Raw genomic sequence first — 24,714 nt, forward strand, 5'->3', positions numbered from 1 at the left:
AAAAGCCTCCCAGCAATACCACAGAACTAAGGGAATAGCGAATATGGGGAACTGAAATAAATTAGTATTAGTAAAATTAATGGGACTGAAAGTTGGTAAATAACCTGGACCTAATGATCTACATCCCAGTGTGTTGAAAGAGGTGACAGTAGAGATAGTGATTGCATTGGTGGTCATCTTCCAAAATTCTACAGATTTTGAAACAGTTCCTGCAGATTGGTAGGTAGCAAATGTAATCCCACTATTTAAGAAAGGAGGGAGAGAGAAAACAGGGAACTACAGATCTGTTAGTCTGACATCAGAAGTTGGGAAAACTCTAGAATCTATTATAAAGGATGTGATAACTGGACACTTAAAAAATAATGGTAAAATTGGGCAGAGTCAATATGGATTTATGAAAAGGAAATCATGTTTGACAAACCTGTTGGAGTTTTTGGAGGATGTAACTAGCAGTATAGATAAAGGGGGAAACCAGTGGATGTGGTGTATTTGGATTTTCAGGTTTTCAATAAGGTGCCACATAAGAGGTTAGTAAACAAAATTAAAGCACCTGGGATTGGGGGTAATATACTGGCATGAATTGAGAATTGGTTAACAGACAGAAAACAGAGAGTAGGAATAAATGGGTCATTCTCAGGTTGGAAAGCTGTGACTAGTGGGATACTGCAAGGATCAGTGCTTGGGCCCAGCTATTCACAATGTATATCAATGATTTGGATGCAGGGACCAAATGTAATATTTCCAAGTTTGCTGATAACACAAAACTAGGTGGGAAAGTGAATTGTGAGGAGAATGCAAAGAGGCTTCAAGGGGATTTAGACAGGCTAAGTGAGTGGGCAAGAACATGGCAGATGAAATATAATGTGGAAAAATATGAGGTTATCCATTTTGGTAGGAAAAACAGAAATCCAGAGTATGTTAAATGAGGAGAGATTGGGAAGTGTTGATATCCAAAGGAACCTGAGTGCCTTGTTTGTGAGTCACTGAAAGCTAACACCCAGGTGCAGCAAGCAATTGGGAAGGCCAATGGTATGCTGGCCTTAATGCAAGATGTTTCAAGTACAGGAGTAAAGATGGAATTGAATACAAAAGTAGGGAGGTTATGCTTCAGTTATACAGGGTATTGGTGAGACCACATCTGGAGTGTGTACAATACTGGTCTCGGTATTTAAGGAAGGATCTAAATACAGTGGAAGCAGTTCAGAGAAGGTTTACTAAACTAATACCTGGGATGGGCGGGTTGTCTTATGAGGAAAGCTTGAACAGGCTAGTTGTATCTGCTGGGATTAAGATGATTAAGAGGTGACTTGATTGAAACTTTCAAGATCCTGAGAGTTCTTGACAGGGTGGATGTGGAAAGGATGTTTCCCCTTAAGGGAGAGTCTAGAACTAGGGGACACTATTAACAAATAAGGGCTTGGCCATTTAAGACAGAGATGAGGAGTATTTTTTTCCCTGAGGGTCATGAGTCTTTGGAACTCTCTTCCTCAAAAGTCAGTGGAAGCAGAGTCTTTAAATATTTTTAAGGCAGAGGTAGATAGATTCTTGTTAAGCAAGGGGGTGAAAGGTTATCAGGGGTAGGCGTAAATGTGGAGTCGAGGTTATGATCATATCAGTCATGCTCCAAATGAATGGCAGAGCAGGCCCGAGGGGCCTACTCCTGTTCCTAATTTGTATGTCTCCTTGCAATTGTACAGAGCCTTGGTGAGACCGCACCTGGAGTATTGTGTACAGTTTTGGGCTCCTTACCTAAGGAAAGATATACTTTCCATAAGCGGAGTGCACCAAAGGTTCATAGGAACATAGGAGCAGGAGTAGGCCATTTAGCCCTTCAAGCCTGCTCCGTCATTTGAGATCATGGCAGATCATCTACCTCAATGCCATATACCTGCACTATCCCCATATCTTTTGATGTCATTAGCAACTAGAAATATATCAATCTGTGTCTTGAACTTACTCAGTGACTGAGCTTCCACTACCCTCTGGGGCAGAGAATTCCAAAAATTCATCACCCTCTGAGTGAAGAATATCCTCCTCATCTCATCATGGCTTGTCCTTTATTGAGATTGTGTCCCCTGGTTCTAGACCCCACAGCCAGGGGAAACAGCCTTTCTGCATCTACCCTGTCTCTCTCTAAGAATTTTGTAAGTTTCTATGAGATCACCTCTTATTCTTCTAAACTCCAGAGAATACAGGCACAGTCTCCTCAATCTCCCCTCACAGAACAATCCCACCATCCCTGGAATCAGTCTGGTAAACCTCCACTACACTCCCTCAATGTCAAGTATATCCTTCCTCAGGCAAGGGGACCAGAACTGCACAAAATATTCCAGGTGCGACCTCACCAATGCTCTATACAATTGAAGCAAGACTTCTTTGCCCCTGTACTCAAATCCTCTTGCGATAAAGGCTAACATACCATTTGCCTTCCTAATTGCTTGCTGCACCTGCATGCTAGCTTTCAGTGACTTATGAACAAGGACACCTAGGTCCCTTTGAACATCAGCACTTTCCAATCTCTCACCATTTAAGAAATACTCTGCACCTCTGTTCCTCCTACCAAAGTGGATAACCTCACAGAAAGGCCTGCTACCTGACCCAAACCCGATGGGACCTGACGACGTGTCAGGTTCGGGTTGGGTCGGGCCGCTCTTCCGGGTCCAGCCTCAGGCCGGGTCCAGTCGGACACACACAGCAAGAATTGCAAGTAAGTGTTAAGAGTTTAAAAACTTACCCGAGCTGCGAGTCCGGGGCGTCAAGCAGGGAAACTCTGAGTCTGCGCAGTGAGCGTGTGAGTATCTCTATGACATCATCACGCTCATGCTGCAGCTTCCTGAAGACTGGGACGCAAGGTAAGTAAAGGGAACATTCCAGTGCTCGGGTTGGGCTCGGGGGAAAATGGAGTGACTCGGGCCGGGTCGTGCTTGGGTCCTATGTGGTTCCGTCGGGTTCGGGTCGGGTTTTTTTTTGTGACTTGAGCAAGCCTTTAACCTCTCACTTATCCACATTATATTCCATCTGCCATGTTCTTTCCCACTCACTCAGTCTGTCCAAATCTCCTTGAAGCCTTTTTGCATCCTCCTCACAACTCACATTCCAACCAAGTTTTGTCTCATCCTCAAACTTGGAAATATTACAATTGGTCCCCGCATCCAAATCATCACTATAGATTGTGAACAGTTGAGGTCCAAGCACTGATCCTTGCGATATCCCACTAGTCACAGCCTGCCATCCTGAGAATGACCCATTTATTCCTACTCTGTTTTCTGCCTGAAACCCAATCCTCAATCCATGCTAGTATATTACCCCCAATACCATGGGCTTTAATTTTGCTTAGTAACCTCTTATGTGAGACCTTATCAAACCTTCTGAGAGTCCAAATACATCACATCCACTGGTTCCCCCTCATCAATTCTGCTAGTAACATCAAAAAACTCCAACAAGTTTGTCAAACATGATTTCCCCTTCATAAATCCATGCTGACTCTGCCCAATCAGACCATTATTTTCTAAGTGTCCAGTAATCATATCCTTTATAATAGATTCTAGTATTTTCCCTACTACTGACATCAGGCTAACAGATCATTTTTTCTCTCCTTCCTTTCTTAAACAGTGGGGTTACATTTGTAACCTTCCAATCTGCAGGCATCATTGTAGAATTTACAGAATTTTGAAAGATATTCATCAATGCATCCACTATCTCTGTTGCCATCTCATCGGGTCCTGGGGATTTGTCAACTTTCAGTCCCATTAATTTCTCCAATACTACTTTTTTACCAATCCTAATTTCTTTCAGTTCCTCATTCTGACTAGACCTCTGGATCAAATATTTCAGTGAGACTTCTTGTATCGTCCTCCATGAAGACAGACAAAGTAATTATTTAGCTTCTCTGCCATTTCTCTATCTTCCATTATAAATTCTCCAACCTCTGCCTGCAACGGATCCACATTTGTCTTTGCCAATTTCTTTCCTTTTTACATACCTATAGAAGCTTTTACCGTCCATATTTACATTTCTTGACAGTTTACATTCATATTCTATTTTCTTTAGCAATTTCTTGGTCCTCCTTGGCTAGATTCTAAAATTCTCCCAATCCTCCGGCTTACGACTTTTTTTTGGCCACTTTATAAGCCTCCCCCTTTGATCTAATACTATCTTTAACTTCCTTTGTTAGCCACGGCTGACTTGCTTTCCCTATTGGGTTCTTTTGCCTTAAAGGAATGTATGTTTTTTGAAAACCATGCATTAATTCTTTTAATACTAGCCATTGCCTATCTACTGTCAAACCTTTTCATGTATTTTTCCAATCCACCACAGCCAACTTGCTCCTCATACCTTCATAATTGCCCTTGTTTAGATTTAAGACCCTAGTTTCAGATTAAAGTACACCTTTTTCAAATTAATGAAAAATTCCATCATACTGTGATCACTTTTCCCTAAAAGTTCTTTTATCACCAGATTATTAATTAGCCCTTTCTCATTGCATAATACTAGATCCAAAATAGCCAGTTCCCTAGTTGGTTCCTCACAATACTGCTCCAGAAAACCAACTCGGACACATTCCAGGAATTCTTCTTCCACAGCGTTGGTGCTCATTAGAGTTACCCAGTCTATATGTAGATTGAAATCACCCATGATTACTGTATTGCCCTTGCTACATGTACTTCAAATTCCTGATTTATACCATGCCCTACATTACTACTATTGTTTGGTTGCCTGTAAACCACTCCTACTAATAACTGTTGTTCCTTGCTGTTTCTTTGCTCCACCCAGATTCTACATCTGTTCTTCCGATCTAAGATCTTCTCTCACTAATGCACTGATCCCATCCCTTATCAACACTACCCCAACACTACTCCTTTTCCTTTTTGCCTGTCCTTCCTAAATATTGAATATTCTTTAGTATTCAGTTCCCAGTATTGATCACCCTGAAGCCACGTTTCCGTAATGGCAATTAAATCATACCCATTTACTTCTACTTGTGCCATCAATTCACCTACCTTGTTACGAATGCTGCGTGCATTCAGATAGATAGAGTACTTTCATTCCTGCCTTTTTAACACTATCCTGTATTTTGACCCTGGTTGGTTCTAGTATTTGTTTCTGCTGCTTTCCATTTTCATTCACAGCTTTTCTACTTCCCATAACCAGCTTTGCTTTTCTCCTTTCTGAATTCCCTCGCAAGTTCCCAACGCCCTGACAAGCTAGTTTAAACCCACCCCAACAGCACTAGCAAATCTCCCCTCGGGAATATTAGTCCCGGTCCTGTTAAGGTGTAACCCGTCCATCTTGTACAGGTCCCACCTGCCCCAGCACCGATCCCAATGCCCCAGGAATCTAAAGCCCTCCCTCCTACACCATTTTCCCAGCCACGCTCAATCTTCCTATTTCTGTACTCACTAGCACGTTGTACTGGGAGTAATCCTGAGATTACTGCCTTAGATGTCCTGCTTTTCAATCTCTTTCCTAGCTCCCTAAATACTACTTTCAAAACCTCATCCCCCTTTCTAACTATGTGATTGGTGCCAATGTGGACCACGACTTCTGGCTGTTCACCCTCCCCCGAAAGAATGTCCTGCAGCCATTCAGTGACATCCTTGACCTTGGCACCAGGGAGGCAACATACCATCCTGGAGTCACGTCTACGGCCACAACACGCCTGCCTGTTCCCCTCCTCCCACCTGTGCAGCTGAGCCACTTGTGGTGCCACAAACTTGGCTCTTGCTACATTCCTCTGACAGGCCATCACCGTCACCAGTATCCAAAATGGAAAACTGGTTAGTGAGTGAGATAGACTCACAGGACTCCTGCACTACCGACCTGGTATTTCTAGACTGCCTAGTAGTCACCCGTTCCCTCTCTGCCTGAATGCTCTTAATCTGCAGTGTGACAACTTTGTTAAACGTGCTATCCACGTAGTTTTCAGCTTCGCGGATGCACCACAGTGACGCCAACCTCCGCTCGAGTTCCAAAATGTGGAGTTCAAGTTTTTGCAACTGGAGACACATCCTGCAAATGGAATCATCTAGGCCATGTGAAGTGTCCACAACTCCCCACATCACAGGATGGGCATTCCATGCAGCCAAGCTGTCCTGCGTTAAGCTTGCTTTCAGATTATTTACTTTAAACGGGAGACTAGAAGCTCCTTCTGTGTGTATAAAGTAGGTACTTAAGAGTTCAAGAAGAAAAAAACTTTTACCTTTCTTCTACCTTGTTCTATAATCCAATTACTAACCCACCTTTCCTAAAAGTATTGAATGTGTCAAGCTCTTTACAAACAGACACATACACTAGGTACTCACCAACCAATCAGCTTATGACTTTGCTGTGACATCACAGATTTTTTCAAACTCAGTGTGTGCTAATTCCAAGAGGCTCCCGATGTGTGCCTCTCCAACTCCCGGGGGCTGTGGAGGCTCGGTCATTGAATATGTTCAAGACAAAGATCGATAGATTTCTAGATATTAAAGGCATCAAGGAATATAGGGATAGTGCGGGAAAATGGCATTGAGGTAGATCAGTTATGATCCAGTTGAATGGCAGAGCAGACCCGAGGGGCCGAATGGCCTACTCCTGCTCCTATTTCCCATGTTCCGATTTTCTTAATCATCCGACATTTGCCAAATAACACGTGTGCTACGATCCAGAACCATAATTACTATGGAGTCCTCATAGATCCAGCAGAAATCAATATTCCATATGAATAAAGAAAACTGCAGTTTACATGCAAAGGATGTTGCATTCAGCAAGGTGTTACAAGCCAGAAACACATCCAAGATTTAACAATGAATCCAAGGTCAAGCCTCAGTACATCACCACCTCCCTCCTAGAATGCATTTCTGCTTTCTGGCTGTATTCTGTCAGTAACAGTATTATGATGGACAGCAACAAATAAAAGATGTGCAGTATCAAATCACCTGATTTGACTGGCACTGTCCCAATTTCTTTAACTTAATGATAGGCTGGGTTCTATGTACTATAGCTCTGAGCCAATTACATTACCCAATACAGAAAATACAGTTGGTACAACAATCAGAGACAATTTTAATTATCACATTTCCATTCAAAAATAATGATGCCTTAGACCAGTGTTTGAATGAATTCAGTACTAACTTGGTAAGTGGAACATTCTCTTGCTGTTCATCAGGGTCATCTCTTTCTTCCTGTTCTATGCCTAGATTAGGCAGTGGTGCTGGTGGAACAGACAACACAGCTGGAGACTCAGATGCATCTTTTTCATTGGAAGCCTTTCGTTCTGGACCTGGTTGCTGGACTGAGGTATGGGCCTTGTCATCCTCATTAGAGGTTTGTGATGAACCTCTTCCACCAGGTTTCACATTGGGTTTAATACTGAGCCTCGAGCGGCGAAACATCCTGCAAAGTACAGGAAGACAAATGATAGATTGCAGAATTTCATAGCACAAATAACTTTCAAATTAATCATTTGCATTTATCTCGGAACATACTTCAAAATCTCCCATTTCTCAATTTGAAATTCATTGTTCATTGGCCATAATGTTCCAGTCTTCCTTAGATTCAGGGGTGGTACTAGAGAACTGGAGAATTGCGAATGTTACACCCTTGTTTTAAAAAATGCGTAAGGATAAGCCCAGCAACAACAGGCCTGTCAGTTTAGCCTCAGTGGTGGGGAAACTTCTGAGAAATGATAATTCAGGACTAAATTCATAGTCACTTGGGTAAATTTGGGTTAATTAGGGAAGCCAGCACAGATTTGTGAAGGGCAAAATTTGTCTAACTAACTTGCTGGAGTTTTTTGATGAGATAACGGGGGGGGGGGGGGGGGGGGGGGGGTGTGATCAGGGTAATGCTGTTGATGTGGTGTACATGGACTTCCAAAAAGCATTTCATAAATTGCCGCACAACAGACTTGTGAGTTAGGCTAAAGCTCATGGAATAAAAGGGACAGTAGCAACAGGGATACGAAATTGGCTTAGTGACAGGAAACAGACAGTAATGGTTAACAGATGTTTTTCGGACTGGAGGAAGGTTTGTAGTGGAGTTCCCCAAGGGTCAGTGTTAGGACTCTTGCTATTCCTGATATATATTAATGACCTAGACCTTGGTGTACAGGACACAATTTCAAAATTTGCAGATGATACAAAATTTGGAAGTATTGTGAACTGAGGAGGATAGTGCAGAACTTCAAAAAGGACACAGACACATTGATGGAATGGGCGGACAAGTGGCACATGAAATTTAATGCAGAGAAATGTGAAGTGATTCATTTTGGTAAGAACAACATGGAGACACAATAGAAAATAAACGGTATAATTCTAAAGGGGGATGCAGGAGCAGAGGGACCTAGGTGTATATGTGCATAAATCACTGAAGGTGGTAGGACAGGTTGAGAGCGTGGTTAATTCTGCGAATAGAACATGCAGCACCCTGGCTTCATTAATAGGGGCATGGAGTACAAAAGCAAGTACTTGTATAGAACACTGGTTCGGCCTCAAACGGAGTATTGCGTCCAGTTCTGGGTGTCACACTTTAGGAAAGATGTGAAACCCTTAGAGAAGGTGCAGGAAAGATTCACAAGCATGGTTCCAAGGATGACGAACTTCAGTTATGTGGACAGATTGGAGAAGCTGGGACTGTTTTCCTTTGAGAAGAGACGTTTGAGAAGAGATTCGATAGAGGTGTTCAAAATCATGAGGGGTCTGGATAGAGTAGATAGGGGAAAACTGTTCCATTGGTCGAGAACAAGAGGACACAGATTTAGGGTAATTGGCAAAAGAAGCAATAGTGACATGAGGAAAAACTTTTTCACACAGCGGGTGGTTAGGAGGTAGAATGCACTGCCTGAGAATTAGAATTAGAACATTACAGCGCAGTACAGGCCCTTCGGCCCTCGATGTTGCGCCGACCAGAATGACACTAACAGAATGTGGTGGAGGCAGGTTCAATCGAGGCATTCATGTGGGAATTGGATTGTTATCTGAAAAGGAAGAATGTGCAGGGCTACGGGAAGAAGGCTAGGAAGTGGCAGTAGGTAAATTGCTCTTTCGGAGAGGCAGCGCAGACACGACAGGTCGAATGGCCTCTTTCAGTGCTGTAACAATCCTGTGATTATGATTCACCAATTATTGGAATGTTAAAATACAGTCAGGCTCATCGAATTCAATCTGTAACAGCACTTTGTAATCCAAACTAAGTCTGGTACAAACTTTAACAGTTTAAAACAATTCCAGCAGGGTCCCAAAAATATACTCTGCCCATCTAGTTAATTTTCCAGATTTTCTTTTCTCTGATTGGACTTGAGTTTTTTTTTTTAATTCTAGTTTCTCACCTCTTCCATTAGATTACTTGGCATCTTAGTGGGCTGGGGGGTGGCTTGATCATGAATGTGCAAGGCATCACAACTGTATGGGGCAGGCTAGATGGACCAGCAGGTCTTTTCCTGTCTAATATGTTCACATGCTGATGTGTTAACTGCTCTGCCCATTAGCTGAATGGTTAAAAGCACCCAAGAGTGACATACTGAGCTGTTGATGGGTCCAGAAGGTCCCACATTCAATTCTATGTCTGTGCTGAGGCATCAAATCTCAGCTAAGGCTGAATTCAGGTCACAACCCACATCAGCACCCTGAGCCAAAGGGGAGAATAAGTACTGGCCAAGTTTCCCATTTGTGTTTCTTATCCAGCTATTTCTGAAAAAGCATATGGACACTAACAGTAGACCAGACTGGTGGACAGCAGGATGAGGGCGGAGGTAGAACTACAATTAAGTAGCTGCCAACCCTACCCAGATTTACAAATTGAGGTGCGAGACTAGAAGGCCACCGATACCCACTGAAATCCACACAGCTTTTCAGCATTGGATGAACAGAAATTTCTTCCAATTATTTATTGGCAAGACTGAAGCCACTGCCAATCCAGAAGTCCAAACTGATGCCCTGGGGACACAGGTTCAATTCCCACCATAGCAGCTGGTAGAATTTAAATTCAATTAATTAATAAATTAAATTATAAATTAATAAGTCTTAGTAGTGGTGCCATGAAGCTATCATCGATTGTTGTAAAAACCCATCTGGTTCTCTAATGTCCTTTGGGGAAGGAAATCTCCTGTCCTTACCTGGTCTGGCCTTCATGTGACTCCCCATCCACAGCAATGTGGTTGACTCTTAACTTGCCCTCTGAAATGGCCTAGTAAGCCACTCAGTTGTCAAGGGCAATTAAGGATGGGCAACAAATGCTGGCCTTGCAAGCCATATCCCATGAAATAATTTTAAAAACTGCATTTGTTCCCACTATAAACTTTTCCCCAGCCACCAATTCCACCCCACTCCCAGGTCACTGTCTTGAGGCGGAGCCATATTCTTTGCAACCTCAGTCCTATCTGACTCTGTGCTGACACCATATCCTCTTCATACTCAAGTCAGCCTACTTCCACCTCTGTCTCATCGCCCATCTCTGCTCCTATCTCAGCCCATCTGCTGCTGAAATCTTCATCTTTGCCTTTGTTACCTCCAGACTTGACAATTCCAATGCTCCTCTAGCTGGCGTCCCATCATCAACTCTCTGTAAACTTGAGCCCATCCAAAACTCTGTTGCCCGTATCCTGACGCGCACCAAGTCCAGTTCACCTTTGCTCACTGACCTACAATGACTTTCAATCCAGCAAACCCTTGACTTAAAAATTCACTTGGATGTGTTCAAATCCCTCCATGGCCTTACCCCTGCCTAACTCTGTAAACTGCTCCAGCCCCACAGCCCTCTGCTCCTCCAATTTTGATCTTTTGTGCATCCCCAATTTCCTTCATCCCTCCGCTGGTGGCCATACTTTCAGCTGTCCACACCCCAATATCTCAGGATAAGGGGCCGATCATTTAGGAGTGAGATGAGGAGAAATTACTTCACTCAAAGGGTTGTGAATCTTTGGAATTCTCTGCCCCAGAGGGTTGTGGATGCTCCATCGTTGAATACATTGAAGGCTGGGTTAGATAGATTTTTGGTCTCTCGGGGAATCAAGGGATATGGCGAGCAGGCAGGAAAGTGGAGTTGAAGTCCAAGTGGAGTTGAAGTTGAAGCCATGACTGTACTGAATGGTGGAGCAGGCTCGATGGGCCATACGGTCTACTCCAGCTCCTATTTCTTGTGTTCTGGTAATATCACGCTAGAGGACACAACTAGCTTAATCTCTGACTGAGTTTTTACGGCTGATGCAGGATGATTTATTTTTGCCATAAGAGTACAGAGATGGATCCATTTACATCTATTCAAATACAAAAGCAGTAGATAATATGTGCAATAGTCAGAAGAAGCACCCTACTTTTCATTGCAGTGAAATCCTTCATAGGATTATCCTAAATCATTACATCGAGCTGAGAAATTATAGGCTAATAATCACCGCGAATTCAGAAAAGGCAGAGGTACTACTGATGTGGTCTTTACTGCTAGACATCTTCAGGAAAAGTGTTGAGAGCAAAACATTGATGGAAGATGGTGAACTTTGCAATCCCTTCCCTGTCTCCAGGGTTTTTTTAAAATATATTTTTTCTTATGACCGTATGACCAACACCCATCCCCAGTTGCTCTGAGGGCATTAAGACTCAATCATGCAGTTTTGGACTGGAGTCACATGTAGGTAAAGGTGGCAGGTTCCTTCCCTGAAGGACATCAGTGAACTAGTTTGGTTTTAAGACAATTCGGCAGCTTTCTTCTTTATTTCATCTGATGCCACCTCAGGAGCCACCAGGTTTAATGAATTCAGTTTCCCAACCCACAACCTCTGGATTGCTAGTCCAGTACCATAACCACTCGGCTACAGTATCCTATATTGTGCTTTTAGTCCCAGTTTGTTTATTATCTATTTGCTTCTAAGCTTACTTATGCCTTCAGGAACTTGAATAAAGACGTGTACATTCACTTCAGGGTGGATGGCAAATTAAACAATCACAGACTTCTGAAGAACACTTGTTTGCTGATGACTTGTTGCCCAGCACAGAAAATGACCTCCAAGTTATCATGGACCATTTCTCAGATGCTTACGAAATGTGGCTCATCAGTCCGATGAAGATAAGAGGTTTTTTATCAATCTGCCTCTAGAAAGTCTTATGTGCCACCGAATAGTACCATTAAAGGGCACACACTGTCAGCACTGGATAGGTTCACCTACCAAGGAAGCACCAGGCCACATGATGCATTCCTAGATGATGTGAAGCACAGACTGTTTAAAGCCTGTAGTGCTTTTAGAAGGTTCCGTGCATGTGGCATTGACCTGGCAACAGCACTTAAGATCTACAAGGCAAGATGTACAACATCCTAAAATAAAAGCAAAATACTGCGGATGCTGGAAATCTGAAATACAAACAAGAAATGCTGGAACCACTCAGCAGGTCTGGCAGCATCTGTGGAAAGAGAAGCAGAGTTAACGTTTCGAGTCAGTGACCCTTCTTCGGAACTCAAGGAACCCTTCCAGACCTGCTGAGTGGTTCCAGCATTTCTTGTTTGTATTATGTACAACATCCTATATGTGCAATAGCTAGACCACTTAGTCACCAGATCAGAAAATGTAATCATTTCTACCAACACTCTCTCAGAAAAATCACAATATTTCAACGATGATGCAAGATTCCATTCACTGAGCTCCTCAGGTGAGTGTGACGGAAACCCCACATGCCAAATGGAAATATTAATTTCATCCAATGGAACTTTGCCTGAGACTTTTACTGAGACTGTTACAAATAACTTTTATTGAAAAAAGAACAGAGCAGCTCAGATGGCCACACACAATTTGCATATGAGAAGTCAAAGACCGGCTGGAGACAGAGGTGATCACCCAGTCTAGTCAGAAAAATGGGGGTGCTCTCTGATTAAATTATCTAGAATGGTTTTGTCCATGTTGATCATCAAAAGCCATCAACACTCATTGACTTTGAAAGAGCCAACCCCCGCCCACCCCCCCCACCCCCATACCAAGTATGTTTGAACAGCTTGAGGAAAGCCTTGAATCTCAAAGAACATTCCAGAAGACTCTGACTCAAACACAAAGAGGTGGTCATATGATATGACTGCTTGTGTAACTCACAGTTTGTGAATTGCGCCTGCGAAGGCAGACAGTAACTAAAATCCAGGAAAGGAACATTTCTTCTCTCTCTCTATCCAGCAAAGTCCCAGGGGAGCCTCAGCTGCAGCTAAGCCTTAAATCTACAGACCCTCACAATCAACAATGAAGAGGACACGGATAAAGCACCTCTTCTACCTTCCGGAACCAGAGAAGCAAGCCCGAATTGTGCACGTGGCCCAGCGAGGACTTCAGGACTACAATTTCAACTAAAGACACTGAGACTCAATATTTAAATTCCATTTATTATGGACTTTACTCCAACCTCCCAACTCCAGTTTGTTTCCCTCTGTAATCTATTTGTGTGTGCCACTCGTGTGGATGTGAGCGTGGATGCTTCATGTATTTTAGTAATTTTAACCAGTTTAGAGTGATAAGGTTAATAAACTTACATCTTTCTTGTTTAAACTCAAGAAAACCTTCTGATTGGTTCATTTGCAAATATATTAGAGTAATAGGAGCAAGTGCTCACTGAGGCAGTAAGTTAAATCATTGTTAAAAAAGATAAACCCTATTGCGGTAAAACTAGAGAAAGGGCAAAAGGGGAGCCGAGACCCCTTCCTCACTTGGTCATAACATGAGCATCAACGTCAGACATACAGGCAGTGATAGCAAGGATGCAGCTAAAGTGGGCTGGTCACTTATTCTGAATTAAAAACAAGAAATGCTGGAACCACTCAGCAGGTCTGGCAGCATCTGTGGAATGAGAAGCAGAGTTAACGTTTCGGGTCAGTGACCCTTCTTCGGAACTGACAAATATTAAAAATGTCACAGGTTATAAGCAAGTGAGGTGGGGGTGGGGCAAGTGATAACAAAGGAGAAGGTGTAGATTGGACAAGACCACATAGCTGACCAAAAGGTCATGGAGCAAAGGCAAACAATATGTTAATGGTGTGTTGAAAGACAAAGCATTAGTACAGAAAAGGTGTTAACGGACTGAATATTGAACAGCAGCAATGGTTCCAGCATTTCTTGTTTTTATTTCAGATTTCCAGCATCTGCAGTATTTTGCTTTTATCACTTATTCTGAATACCTGATACTACACCATCCAAGGAGGTACTCTGTGGTGAGCTGAAGCTTAGCAAACTCTCTCGTGGCAGTCAGTACAAAAGATAAAACAGGCTGTCTAAAGACCAAGCTAAACAAATGTGGCATTTCAACTGACATGAATGCATGATACTTGTGACAAGAAAAAGTGGCAAAGACAATACACAGTGGTTCAACAAAGCTTGAAGCAAAAACTAAAAGTGCTGGAAATACTCAGCAGGTCTGGTGGCATCTGTGAAGAGAGAACCAAAGTTAAAGTTTCAGGTCTGTGACCTTTCTAACTTTGCTTCCCTCTTCACAGATGCTGCCAAGCCTGCTGAGCATTTCCAGCTCTTTCTGCTTTTATTTCAGATTTCCAGCATCTGCAGTATTTTGCTTTTATTTTAAAGCTTGAAGCAAGTTGTATTCAGCGAGCAAAAGAAAAGAGCCCAAAGAAAATCAAGACAAGATTGCCCCCAGATCAATCTGATATCCAAGGTCAAGTGTGTAGTAAAACAGTCATACAATCACGAGAACCCATAACCAATATTTAATTGGAAATGAATCAAAAGCTGTAATTACTGACAATGATTTAGAGTCATAGAGTTATACAGCACAGAAACAGGCCCTTCGGCCCACCGTGTCTGCACCGACCATCAAGCCTATCTATTCTAATCCCATTTTCCAGCATAAACCATTATTAAAAGAAATAGGCGAGGAAATTGCAGAAGCGTAAGTTATAATTTTCTGAAGCACTCTAGATTCAGGAATTGTTACTGTGAATTTCAAATGTCACTTGATTATTCAAGAAGGGAGGGAAGGACAGTCCAAGAAACTACAGACCTGCCAGTTTATCAGTTGTCACTGAAATCTATCACCAGGGACAAAGTGACTGAGCACTTGGATAAGATCAGAGAGGTTGTATGGAATTTTGGTGGATTGGTCAAACCTGACTAACCTAAATGGAATTTTTGAGGAAGCTGCTAGCATGGTGAAAGGGTTTATTGATATTGCCCAGATGGACTTCCAGAGGGCATCTGATGTTCAGCAAAAATGAAAGTACCCAGGATTGGACATAAACTTGTGACCTAGGTTGATGATTGGTTAAGAGGTCAGAGACAAATAGTAAGAATGGAGGGAATGTACTCTGACTGGTGGGATGTGACAAGTGATGATACCTAAGGATTTGTACTTGGGCCTCAACTTATCATATTTATCAATGACTTGGATACACGCATATTTTATTTAGAGATACAGCACTGAAACAGGCCCTTCGGCCCACCGAGTCTGTGCCGACCAACAACCACCCATTTATACTAATCCTACATTAATCCCATATTCCCTACCACATCCCCACCACCTACCTACACTAGGGGCAATTTACAATGGCCAATTTACCTATCAACCTGCAAGTCTTTGGCTGTGGGAGGAAACCGGAGCACCCGGCGGAAACTCACGCGGTCACAGGGAGAACTTGCAAATTCCGCACAGGCAGGACCCAGAACTGAATCCGGGTCGCTGGAGCTGTGAGGCTGCAGTGCTAACCACTGCGACACTGTGCCGCTCAGAGGGAAAGGAACTAGCCAACTTGCGAAACGCGAATGGGATAACATCAAGCTGACTGTTTATAAGGCCTGCGTTCTCAGCACCTTGCTGTATGGCTGTGAAACATGGGCGACCTACAACTACCAGGAAAGGAAGCTCAATAATTTCCATCTTCATAGTCTGCGGCAAATTATGGATATATCCTGGCAGGACAAAATCACAAATGTGGCAGTCCTCTCAAAGGCAGAGCTCCCAAATGTGTTGGCACGAATCAAACAGAGGTGGTTTCGGTGGATCGGACATGTCCGTAGGATGGCAGACAGTCACATACCCAAGGACCTTCTGTATGGTGAGGTAGCTGGGGCCAGATGACCAGTGGGGCACCCAAAGCTTCGCTTCAAGGATGCTTGAAACGGAGACATGAAGGCCCTAAATGTCAACTATTGCGCTTAGAAGTCACTATCTGGCAAAAGAGGGAAACAGCGACATATCCTGTGGACTGGTGTGCAGTACCACGACGGCCAGTTGCTACAGCAGCTTGGCAACAGGCGCCGTCAAAAACAACAACTCACAGTGTTACTTGACATCTTCACCTGCAGCACTTGTGGCAGAACATAAGAAATAGGAGCAGGAGTAAGCCAATCAGCCCCTTAAAACCTGCCTCAAGAATTGGCCTTCACATCCATCAACAAAGGTGCACCAAGAGAAGACACCCCATCCAAATGGATTGTTTGCTGCATGTCCATCATTTTTCATAGATGGAAGGATGCCAACCAATGGATGAAGGAATAGAAAGTTGAAGATCCAAGGTTGCAGATGACATTAAATTAGGAAGCACAGTAAAGTGGTAGATGGGAGCAGGAACTAACAATGGGCATTAAGACAGATCAAGTCAGTGGGCAAAATTATGACAGATGGAATTCAATGTGGGTAAGTGAGAGGTCATCTACTTTGGATCCGAGAAAGATAAATTGGAATATTTTCTTAAAACGACAGACGAGAAGGTACAAAGGGATTTGGGGTAAATACACAAATGACTAAAGGCACGGGTACAAAATATAATCAAAATTGCTAATGGAATATTGGCCTTTATTTAAAAGGGGCTGGAATACAAAGGAGAGATAGAGATTTTTCAGTTATACAGATTCCATCTGGTGTACTACATTCAGTTTTCGGTTTCAAACTTCAGGAAGGGATATGACCCTGAGAGGGGGTGCTGTGTAAATTCATCAGAATGATATTAGGCTTAAAAGATTAAAGTACGAGGACAGATTGGGTTGTATTCCCTGGAATTTAGAACGTTGAGGTGTCATCTAATCAAGGTCCTTAAAATAATTAAGGGATTTGATGGGTAGATACAGAGAAGCTATTTTCTCTGGTGAGAGGAGTGAAATCAGTATGCACTTTTTCACACAAAAGGCATTAAAAATCTGTAATACTCTTCCTCAAAAGGTTGCAGATGCTGGATCAATTGCAATTTTAAAGCCTGAAATTAATAAAATTTTTGTTCGGTAGTGATTTTAAGGGGTATGGAGTAAAGGCAGGTAAATCAGTTGAGGTGCAGATCATCCATGTTCTGATTGACTGACTGAATGGCGCAGCAAGTATAAGGGGCTAAATGACCTACTCCTGTTCCTATATTCCACAGAAGTGTAAACCAGATTACATGCTCAAGTCTCTGCTGTGAAGCTTGAACCCATGACCTCTGACTCAGAGGCAAGAATGCTACAATTGAACCCAAGGTAACACCATGCAGACATAAAGCAGGTTAGGACGTAAACCTGTAACTATGCTCCAGATTAGACACCACTTGTGAGCAACACCATTGTAAATAATGGATACGGGGGGGGGGGGGGGAAGAGTGTAGTGGGGGTGCAAATGATTATCAATCTAATCGCAGAGTCCAGATGGCAGTTACAACAATTCGAAGCATCTCAATAATGTTGTTGCCTAGGAATAATTCCTAGGTATACTTTTATCCTCCCTAAAAATATCCCTACCCATAACTCAAATGTCATCAAAAAATAAAATCATGTTATAGCTTTTTAAAACATACCCACGGTATTCTTCAGCAATACTGATCACTAAACATGTACACATAACCCCTAAAAACAAACATACTACCCTCAGTAAACGTATGTCGCCATAGGATCTTTTACTACCACCTGAGGAGGCAGGCATGGTCTCAATTTAACATCTCATCAAAAACACCGTGCACCGCTCCCTCGGTAACTGAATGGAAGCGTCAACCTAGATGATGATCTGCAATCTCTGGATTGGGACCTACACCCACGACTCAGAGGGCAGAGTGCTACCACTGATCCATGATTTTTAACCGAAGTTGCATATATTAAATAAAGTAGAAAACTAGGGAAGGATGAAATTAAGCGGAAACAATGTTAAAATATTCTATGACACAATGATTATGTCTACATTACAAAACTGGGATTCTCCGTAAGACATCGTTGAATCACAGGCAGTCATCACTGCTGCATTAAAATTTAACTCTTTAATCAAAATTATGCAATAGTGGAAGCCTATCGGATCAAGAAATGTAAATTTGTACAAACTGCTAGAAAATTGGAACGTAGTTATAGTTGTGAGCAGAGCCAGGGTATTTCCTGAAGGTAACACCTGTTTTATGGGTGTTTAAAGCACCGTACACACTGGAAACCAGTGGAGACATAACAAACACACAGGGACCTGTCAGAGGTGGAAGTTTTACACCGAAGCATGGATCTCACTCAGGGCCTTTACCACCGGCCAGCCGAGTCCCCGCTAGCTCCCACCCCTGGTTACTCGCCTGTCAGAGCCGGGCCGGGCCTGTCAGACACGCTACTGCTGTTCCCGGTGTAAGCAGCTGCCTGTAACTCAACTGGACCCGTGGTGCCCCCGACCGCAATTCAGGCCCTGCCGCTCGGTCCCTCCTTCAGCCGCCCATCCTCCTCCTCCCGCAGCCGCCTGACACTCTGCCTCAATCCCATCAGCCAACGAGAGCCGCGTGGGCCGACGGGGTTTGGAGTCCGCCGCAAGTCGCCAACTACATCTCCCAGCGGGCACTGCGTCCCAGGCATTGCAAAGTATTGCAACAGCAACACAGTCGCTGTTTTGTTCTGATGAAAGGTCACAGACTGCAAACATTAACTGTGTTTCTATCATCCCAGATGCTGCCAGACCTGCTGAGTATTTCCGGCATTTTTTCCAGCATGATCATCGAGGCTGCAAACTCACTTAAATATGGGGAGCCGTGCTTAGTTTTAACAGTGCCATCAATTAAAACGTAACTTTTGAGCACGTGGGTGACAGTAGAATAGTGGTAATGTAACTGCACTAGCAATCCAGAGGTCTGGACTAATGCTCGAGTGAAAAGAGTTCAAATCCTATTTCAGTGTAGTTGTGGGAATTTAAATTATGTCTGGGATAAAATACTAGTCTCATTAATAATGTTGAAAACCTATTATGTAACTCCAGACCTACAGCAACAAAGTTACTTAACCACCTTCTGAAATAGCCTAATAAGCCACTCTGCTCAAGAGCAATCAGAATCATGGAAAGTTTATGGCACAGAAAGGAACAGACAGGAGATTCTCTGGTCGCGAACGAGACTCCCGGATGGTATGTTGCCTCCCGGGTGCCAGGGTCAGGGATGTCTCGGATCGAGTCTATAGGATTCTTAAGGGGGAGGGGGAGCAGCCAGAGGACGTGGTACATATCAGTACCAATGACATAGCTAGGAAAAGGGATGAGGACCTGAAAAGCGAATATAGGGAGTTAGGTTGGAAGCTGAAAGGCAGGACGAGCAGAGTAGTAATCTCAGGATTGTTACCGGTGCCACGTGCTAGTGAGGCTAGAAACAGGGAGCGAGTGCAGCTGAACACGTGGCTACAGAACTGGTGCAGGAGGGAGGGATTCAGATATGTGGATCATTGGGATACCTTCTGGGGAAGGTGGGACCTGTACAAGAAGGATGGGTTGAATCTGAACTGGAGGGGCACCAATATCCTGGGTGGGAGGTTTGCTAGAGCTCTTCGGGAGGGTTTAAACTAGTTTGGCAGGGGGATGGGAACCGGAGCCACGGATCAGTGGATGGGGGTAGCTGTTGAACAGGCTGATGCAGAGTGCAGAGAGTCTGTGAGGAAGGTTAGACAGTTGACAGGGCAAAGTTGCAGCCAGTATGATGGGTTGAAGTGTGTCTATTTTAATGCAAGAAGTGTCAGGAATAAGGGTGATGAACTTAGAGCATGGATCAGTACTTGGAGCTTGTGGCCATTATGGAGACGTGGATATCACAGGGGCAGGAATGGATGTTGGCTGTTCTGGGGTTTAGATGTTTCAAAAGGAATAGCGAGGGAGGTAAAAGAGGTGGGGCAGTGGCATTGTTAATCAGGGATAGTATCACAGCTGCAGAAAGGGAGGTCGTCGAGGAGGGTTTGTCTACTGAGTCATTATGGGTGGAAGTCAGAAACAGGAAAGGAGCAGTCACTTTGTTGGGAGTTTTCTATCGACCCCCCAATAGCAACAGAGACACGGAGGAACAGATTGGGAGGCAGATTTTGGAAAGGTGCAGAAGTAACAGAGTTGTTGTCATGGGTGACTTCAACTTCCCTAATATTGATTGGAACCTCCTTAGTGCAAATAGTTTGGATGGAGCAGTTTTTGTCACGTGTGTCCAGGAAGGTTTCTTGACTCAATATGTAGATAGGCCGACTAGAGGGGAGACTATGTTGGACTTGGTGCTTGGCAACGAACCAGGCCAGGTGGCAGATCTCTCGGTGGGAGAGCATTTCGGTGATAGTGATCACAACTCCCTGACCTTTACTATAGTCATGGAGAGGGACAAGAGCAGACGGGATGGGAAGATATTTAATTGGGGGAGGGGGAATTACAATGCTATTAGGCAGGAACTGGGGAGCATAAATTGGGAACAGATGTTCTCAGGGAAATGCACGACAGAAATGTGGAGGTTGTTTAGGGAGCACTTGCTGCGACTGCTGGATAGGTTTGTCCTGATGAGGCAGGGAAGGGATGGTAGGGTGAAGGAACCTTGGATGACAAGAGATGTGGAACAGCTAGTCAAGAGGAAGAAGGAAGCTTACTTAAGGTTGAGGAAGCAAGGATCAGACAGGGCTCTAGAGGGTTACAAGGTAGCCAGGAAGGAACTGAAGAATGGACTTAGGAGAGCTAGAAGGGGACATGAAAAAGTCTTGGCGGGTAGGATTAAGGAAAATCCCAAGGCGTTCTACACTTATGTGAGGAACAAGAGGATGGCCAGAGTGAGGGTAGGGCCGATCAGGGATAGTGGGGGGAACTTGTGCCTGGAGTCGGAGGAGGTAGGGGAGGTCCTAAATGAATACTTTGCTTCAGTATTCACTAGTGAGAGGGACATGGTCGTTTGTGAGGACAGCGTGGAACAGGCTGATATGCTCGGAACAGGTTGAGGTTAAGAGGGAGGATGTGCTGGAAATTTTGAATGATATGAGGACAGATAAGTCCCCAGGGCCAGACAGGATATACCCAAGGATATTACGGGAAGCGAGGGAAGAGATTGCTGCGCCTTTGGCAATGATCTTTGCGTCTTCACTGTCCACTGGAGTAGTACCGGATGATTGGAGGATGGCAAATGTTGTTCCCTTGTTAAAGAAAGGGAATAGGGATAACCCTGGGAATTATAGACCAGTCAGTCTTACGTCGGTAGTGGGCAAATTATTGGAGAGGATTCTGAGAGACAGGATTTATGATTATTTGGAAAAGCATGGTTTGATTAGAGACAGCCAGCATGGCTTTGTGAAGGGCAGGTCATGCCTCACAAGCCTTATTGAATTCTTTGAAGATGCGACAAAACACATTGATGAAGGAAGAGCAGTGGATGTGGTGTATATGGATTTTAGCAAGGCGTTTGATAAGGTTCCCCATGGTAGGCTCATTCAGAAAGTAAGGAGGCATGGGATTCAGGGAAAGCTGGCTGTCTGGATACAAAATTGGCTGGCCCATAGAAGTCAGAGGGTGGTAGTAGATGGAAAGTATTCAGCATGGAGCTCGGTGACCAGTGGTGTTCCACAAGGATCTGTTCTGGGACCTCTGCTCTTTGTGATTTTTATAAATGACTTGGATGAGGTTTTGCTGCAGCTCTATAAGGCCCTGGTTCGACCACACTTGGAATATTGTGTTCAGTTCTGGTCGCCTCATTATAGGAAGGATGTGGAAGCTTTAGAGAGGGTGCAGAGGAGATTTACCAGGATGCTGCCTGGACTGGAGGGCATGTCCTACGAAGAAAGATTGAGGGAGCTAGGGCTTTTCTCATTGGAGCGAAGAAGGGTGAGAGTTGACTTGATAGAGGGGTACAAGATGATGAGAGGCATAGATAGAGTGGATAGTCAGAGACTTTTTCCCAGGGTGGAAAGGGCTATCACCAGGGGACATAATTTTAAGGTGATTGGAGGAAGGTTTCGGGGAGATGTCAGAGGTAGGTTCTTTACACAGAGAGTGGTGGGTGCGTGGAATGCGCTGCCAGCGGTGGTAGTAGAAGCAGATACATTAGGGGCATTTAAGCGACTCTTGGATAGGTACATGGATGATAGAATGAAGGGTAGGTAGTTAGTTTGATATTAGAGTAGGTTAAAGGTTCGGCACAACATCGTGGCCCGAAGGGCCTGTACTGTGTACTGTTCTATGATCTAAAGAGGTCACTTGGCCCATTGCATCTGTGCCAGCCAAAAAACAATCCACCCAGTCCAATTCCAGCATTTGATCTGTAGCCCTGCAGATTATGGCACTTGGGGTGCATATCCAGAAGCCTTTTAAATGAGTTGAGGGTTTCTGCCTCTACTACCCATTCAAGTAGTGAGTTCCAGACCCTCAACACCCTTTGGTGAAAATTATTTTCCTCATCTCCCCTCTAATTTTTCTACCAATCACTTTAAATCTATGCCCCCGACCTCTGCTAAGGTGAATAAAGCCTTCACATCCACTCTACCCAGGTCCTCAAAATTTTGTACATTTCAATCAGATCTCCCCTCAGCCTTCTCTGTTCCAAGGAGAACAACCCCAGCCTATCCAATCTTTCCTCATAGCTGCTTTTTTCCAGTCCTGGCAACATCCTCATAAATCTGTACCTTCTCTAGTTCAATATATCCTTTCTGTAATGAGGTGATCAGAACTGCATACAGTACTCAAATTGTGGCCTGACCAATGATTTATACAGTTCCAGCATAACCTCCCTGCTCTTGTATTCCATACCTTGGCTAATAAAGGAACGGATTCCATATGCCTTCTTAACCACTTTATCGACCTGTCCTGCTACCTTCAGGGATCTGTGGACATTCACTCCAAGGTCCCTCACTTCCTCTACATTTCTCAGTATTTTCCCATTGATCATGTATTCCTTTGCCTTGTTTGAACTCCCCAAATCCATCACCTCACACTTCTCCAGGTAGAATTCCATTTGCCACTTTTATGCCCATCTGACCAGACAATCAATATCTTTCTGCAGCCTACAGCTATCCTCCTTGCTATCTACCACATGGCCAATCTTTGCGTCGTCTGCAAACTTCTTGATCACAGATCAAGATTGTAAGACGGGGAAAAACATCCATGGCTAAGCAAGGAAGTTAAGGATAACATAAAGACAAAAACTAAGGCATACCATATTGCAAAGGCCAGTGGCAGGCTGGAAGATTGGGAAACTTTTAAAGATCAACAAAGGGTTACTAAAAAAGTAATAAAAAGAGCAAAGGTAAATTATGTAAAAACTAGTGCAAAATATAAAAACAGCAAAAGCTTCTATAAGTATATAAAAGGGAAGACAGTAGCTAAAGTGAATGTTGATCCCTTGGAGGATGAGACTGGGGAGTTAATGGTGGGGAACACTGAAATGGCAGAGACACTAAATTGGTATTTTGCCTCTGTTTTCACAGTGGAGGACACTAATACCATCCCAATAGTAACAAGTAATGCAGAGGTTATAGAAAGGGAGGAACTTAGAACAATCATCATCACTAGGGAAAAAGTACTGAGCAAACTATTGGGATTGAAGGCAGACAAGTCCCCAGGGCCTGATGGCCTACATCCTAGGGTCTTAAAGGAAGTGGCAGCGGAGATAGTGGATTCATTGGTTATAATATTCCAAACTTCCCTGGATGTGGGAAAGGTTCCAATGGATTGGAAAAATGCTAATATAATGCCCTTATTCAAAAAAGGAGGGAGGCAGAAAGTAGGAAACTATAGACCAGTTAGTTAAACATCTGTTGTTGGGAAATTGTTGGAATCCATTTTTAAGGAAGTAATAACAGGACATTCAGAAAGTCAAAACGCAATCCATCAGAGTCAGCATAGTTTTATGAAGGGTAAATTGTGTTTGACTAATTTGCTAGAGTTCTTTGAAGATGTAACAAGTAAAGTGGATAATGGGGATCCTGTAGATGTAGTACATCTGGACTTCCAGAAGGCATTTGATAAGGTGCCACACAAAAGGTTACTACACAAGGTAAGATCACATGGGGTTAGGGGCAATTTATTAGCTTGGATAGAGGATTGGTTAACCAACAGAAAACAGAGTCAGGATAAATGGGTCCTTTTCTGGTTGGCAAGATGTAACTAGTGGAGTGCCACAGGGCCCCAACTATTTACAATCTATATTAATGACTTGGATGCAGGGATAGAAGGTACTATAGCCAAATTTGCAGATGACACTAAAATAGGTGGGATAGTAAGTTGCAATAAAGAATTAAGAAATTTACAAATGGATATGGATAGGTTAGGTGAATGGGCCAAAATCTGGCAGATGGAGTTTAACGTGGATAAGTGTGAGGTTATCCATTTTGGTCGGAAGAATAGAAAGGCAAATTATCATCTAAATGGAGAGAAACTTCAGAGTGTTTCGGTGCAGAGGGATCTGGGCGTCCTCATGCATGAATCACAGAAAACTAGTACACAGGTGCAGCAGGTAATAAGGAAGGCAAATGGAATTTTGGCAGTTATTGCTAAAGGAATAGAATATAAAAGTAGGGAAGTGTTGCTGCAACTGTACAAGGCATTAGTGAGAGCACACCTGGAGTATTGC

General features: G+C 43.5%; 1 protein-coding gene across 3 annotated transcripts in view; it reads right to left on the reverse strand.

The window, feature by feature from the left end:
• The window catches only part of LOC137369043 (transcription factor TFIIIB component B'' homolog), a 173,229-nt gene extending 154,627 nt beyond the window's left edge, over positions 1-18,602 (reverse strand). For all 3 annotated transcript variants that reach the window (XM_068029568.1, XM_068029569.1, XM_068029567.1), the window contains exons 1-2: positions 18,533-18,602; positions 7,114-7,374 (exon numbers count right to left, since the gene is read on the reverse strand). In XM_068029568.1, the coding sequence (XP_067885669.1) occupies positions 7,114-7,373 (260 nt within the window). In that variant the 5' untranslated portion in view covers position 7,374; positions 18,533-18,602. The remainder of the gene's footprint in view (positions 1-7,113; positions 7,375-18,532) is intronic.
• Between the last annotated feature and the right edge of the window lie 6,112 nt (positions 18,603-24,714).

The sequence above is a fragment of the Heterodontus francisci genome, chromosome 4 (assembly GCF_036365525.1).
Source record: "Heterodontus francisci isolate sHetFra1 chromosome 4, sHetFra1.hap1, whole genome shotgun sequence".
Classification (NCBI taxonomy): domain Eukaryota; kingdom Metazoa; phylum Chordata; class Chondrichthyes; order Heterodontiformes; family Heterodontidae; genus Heterodontus; species Heterodontus francisci.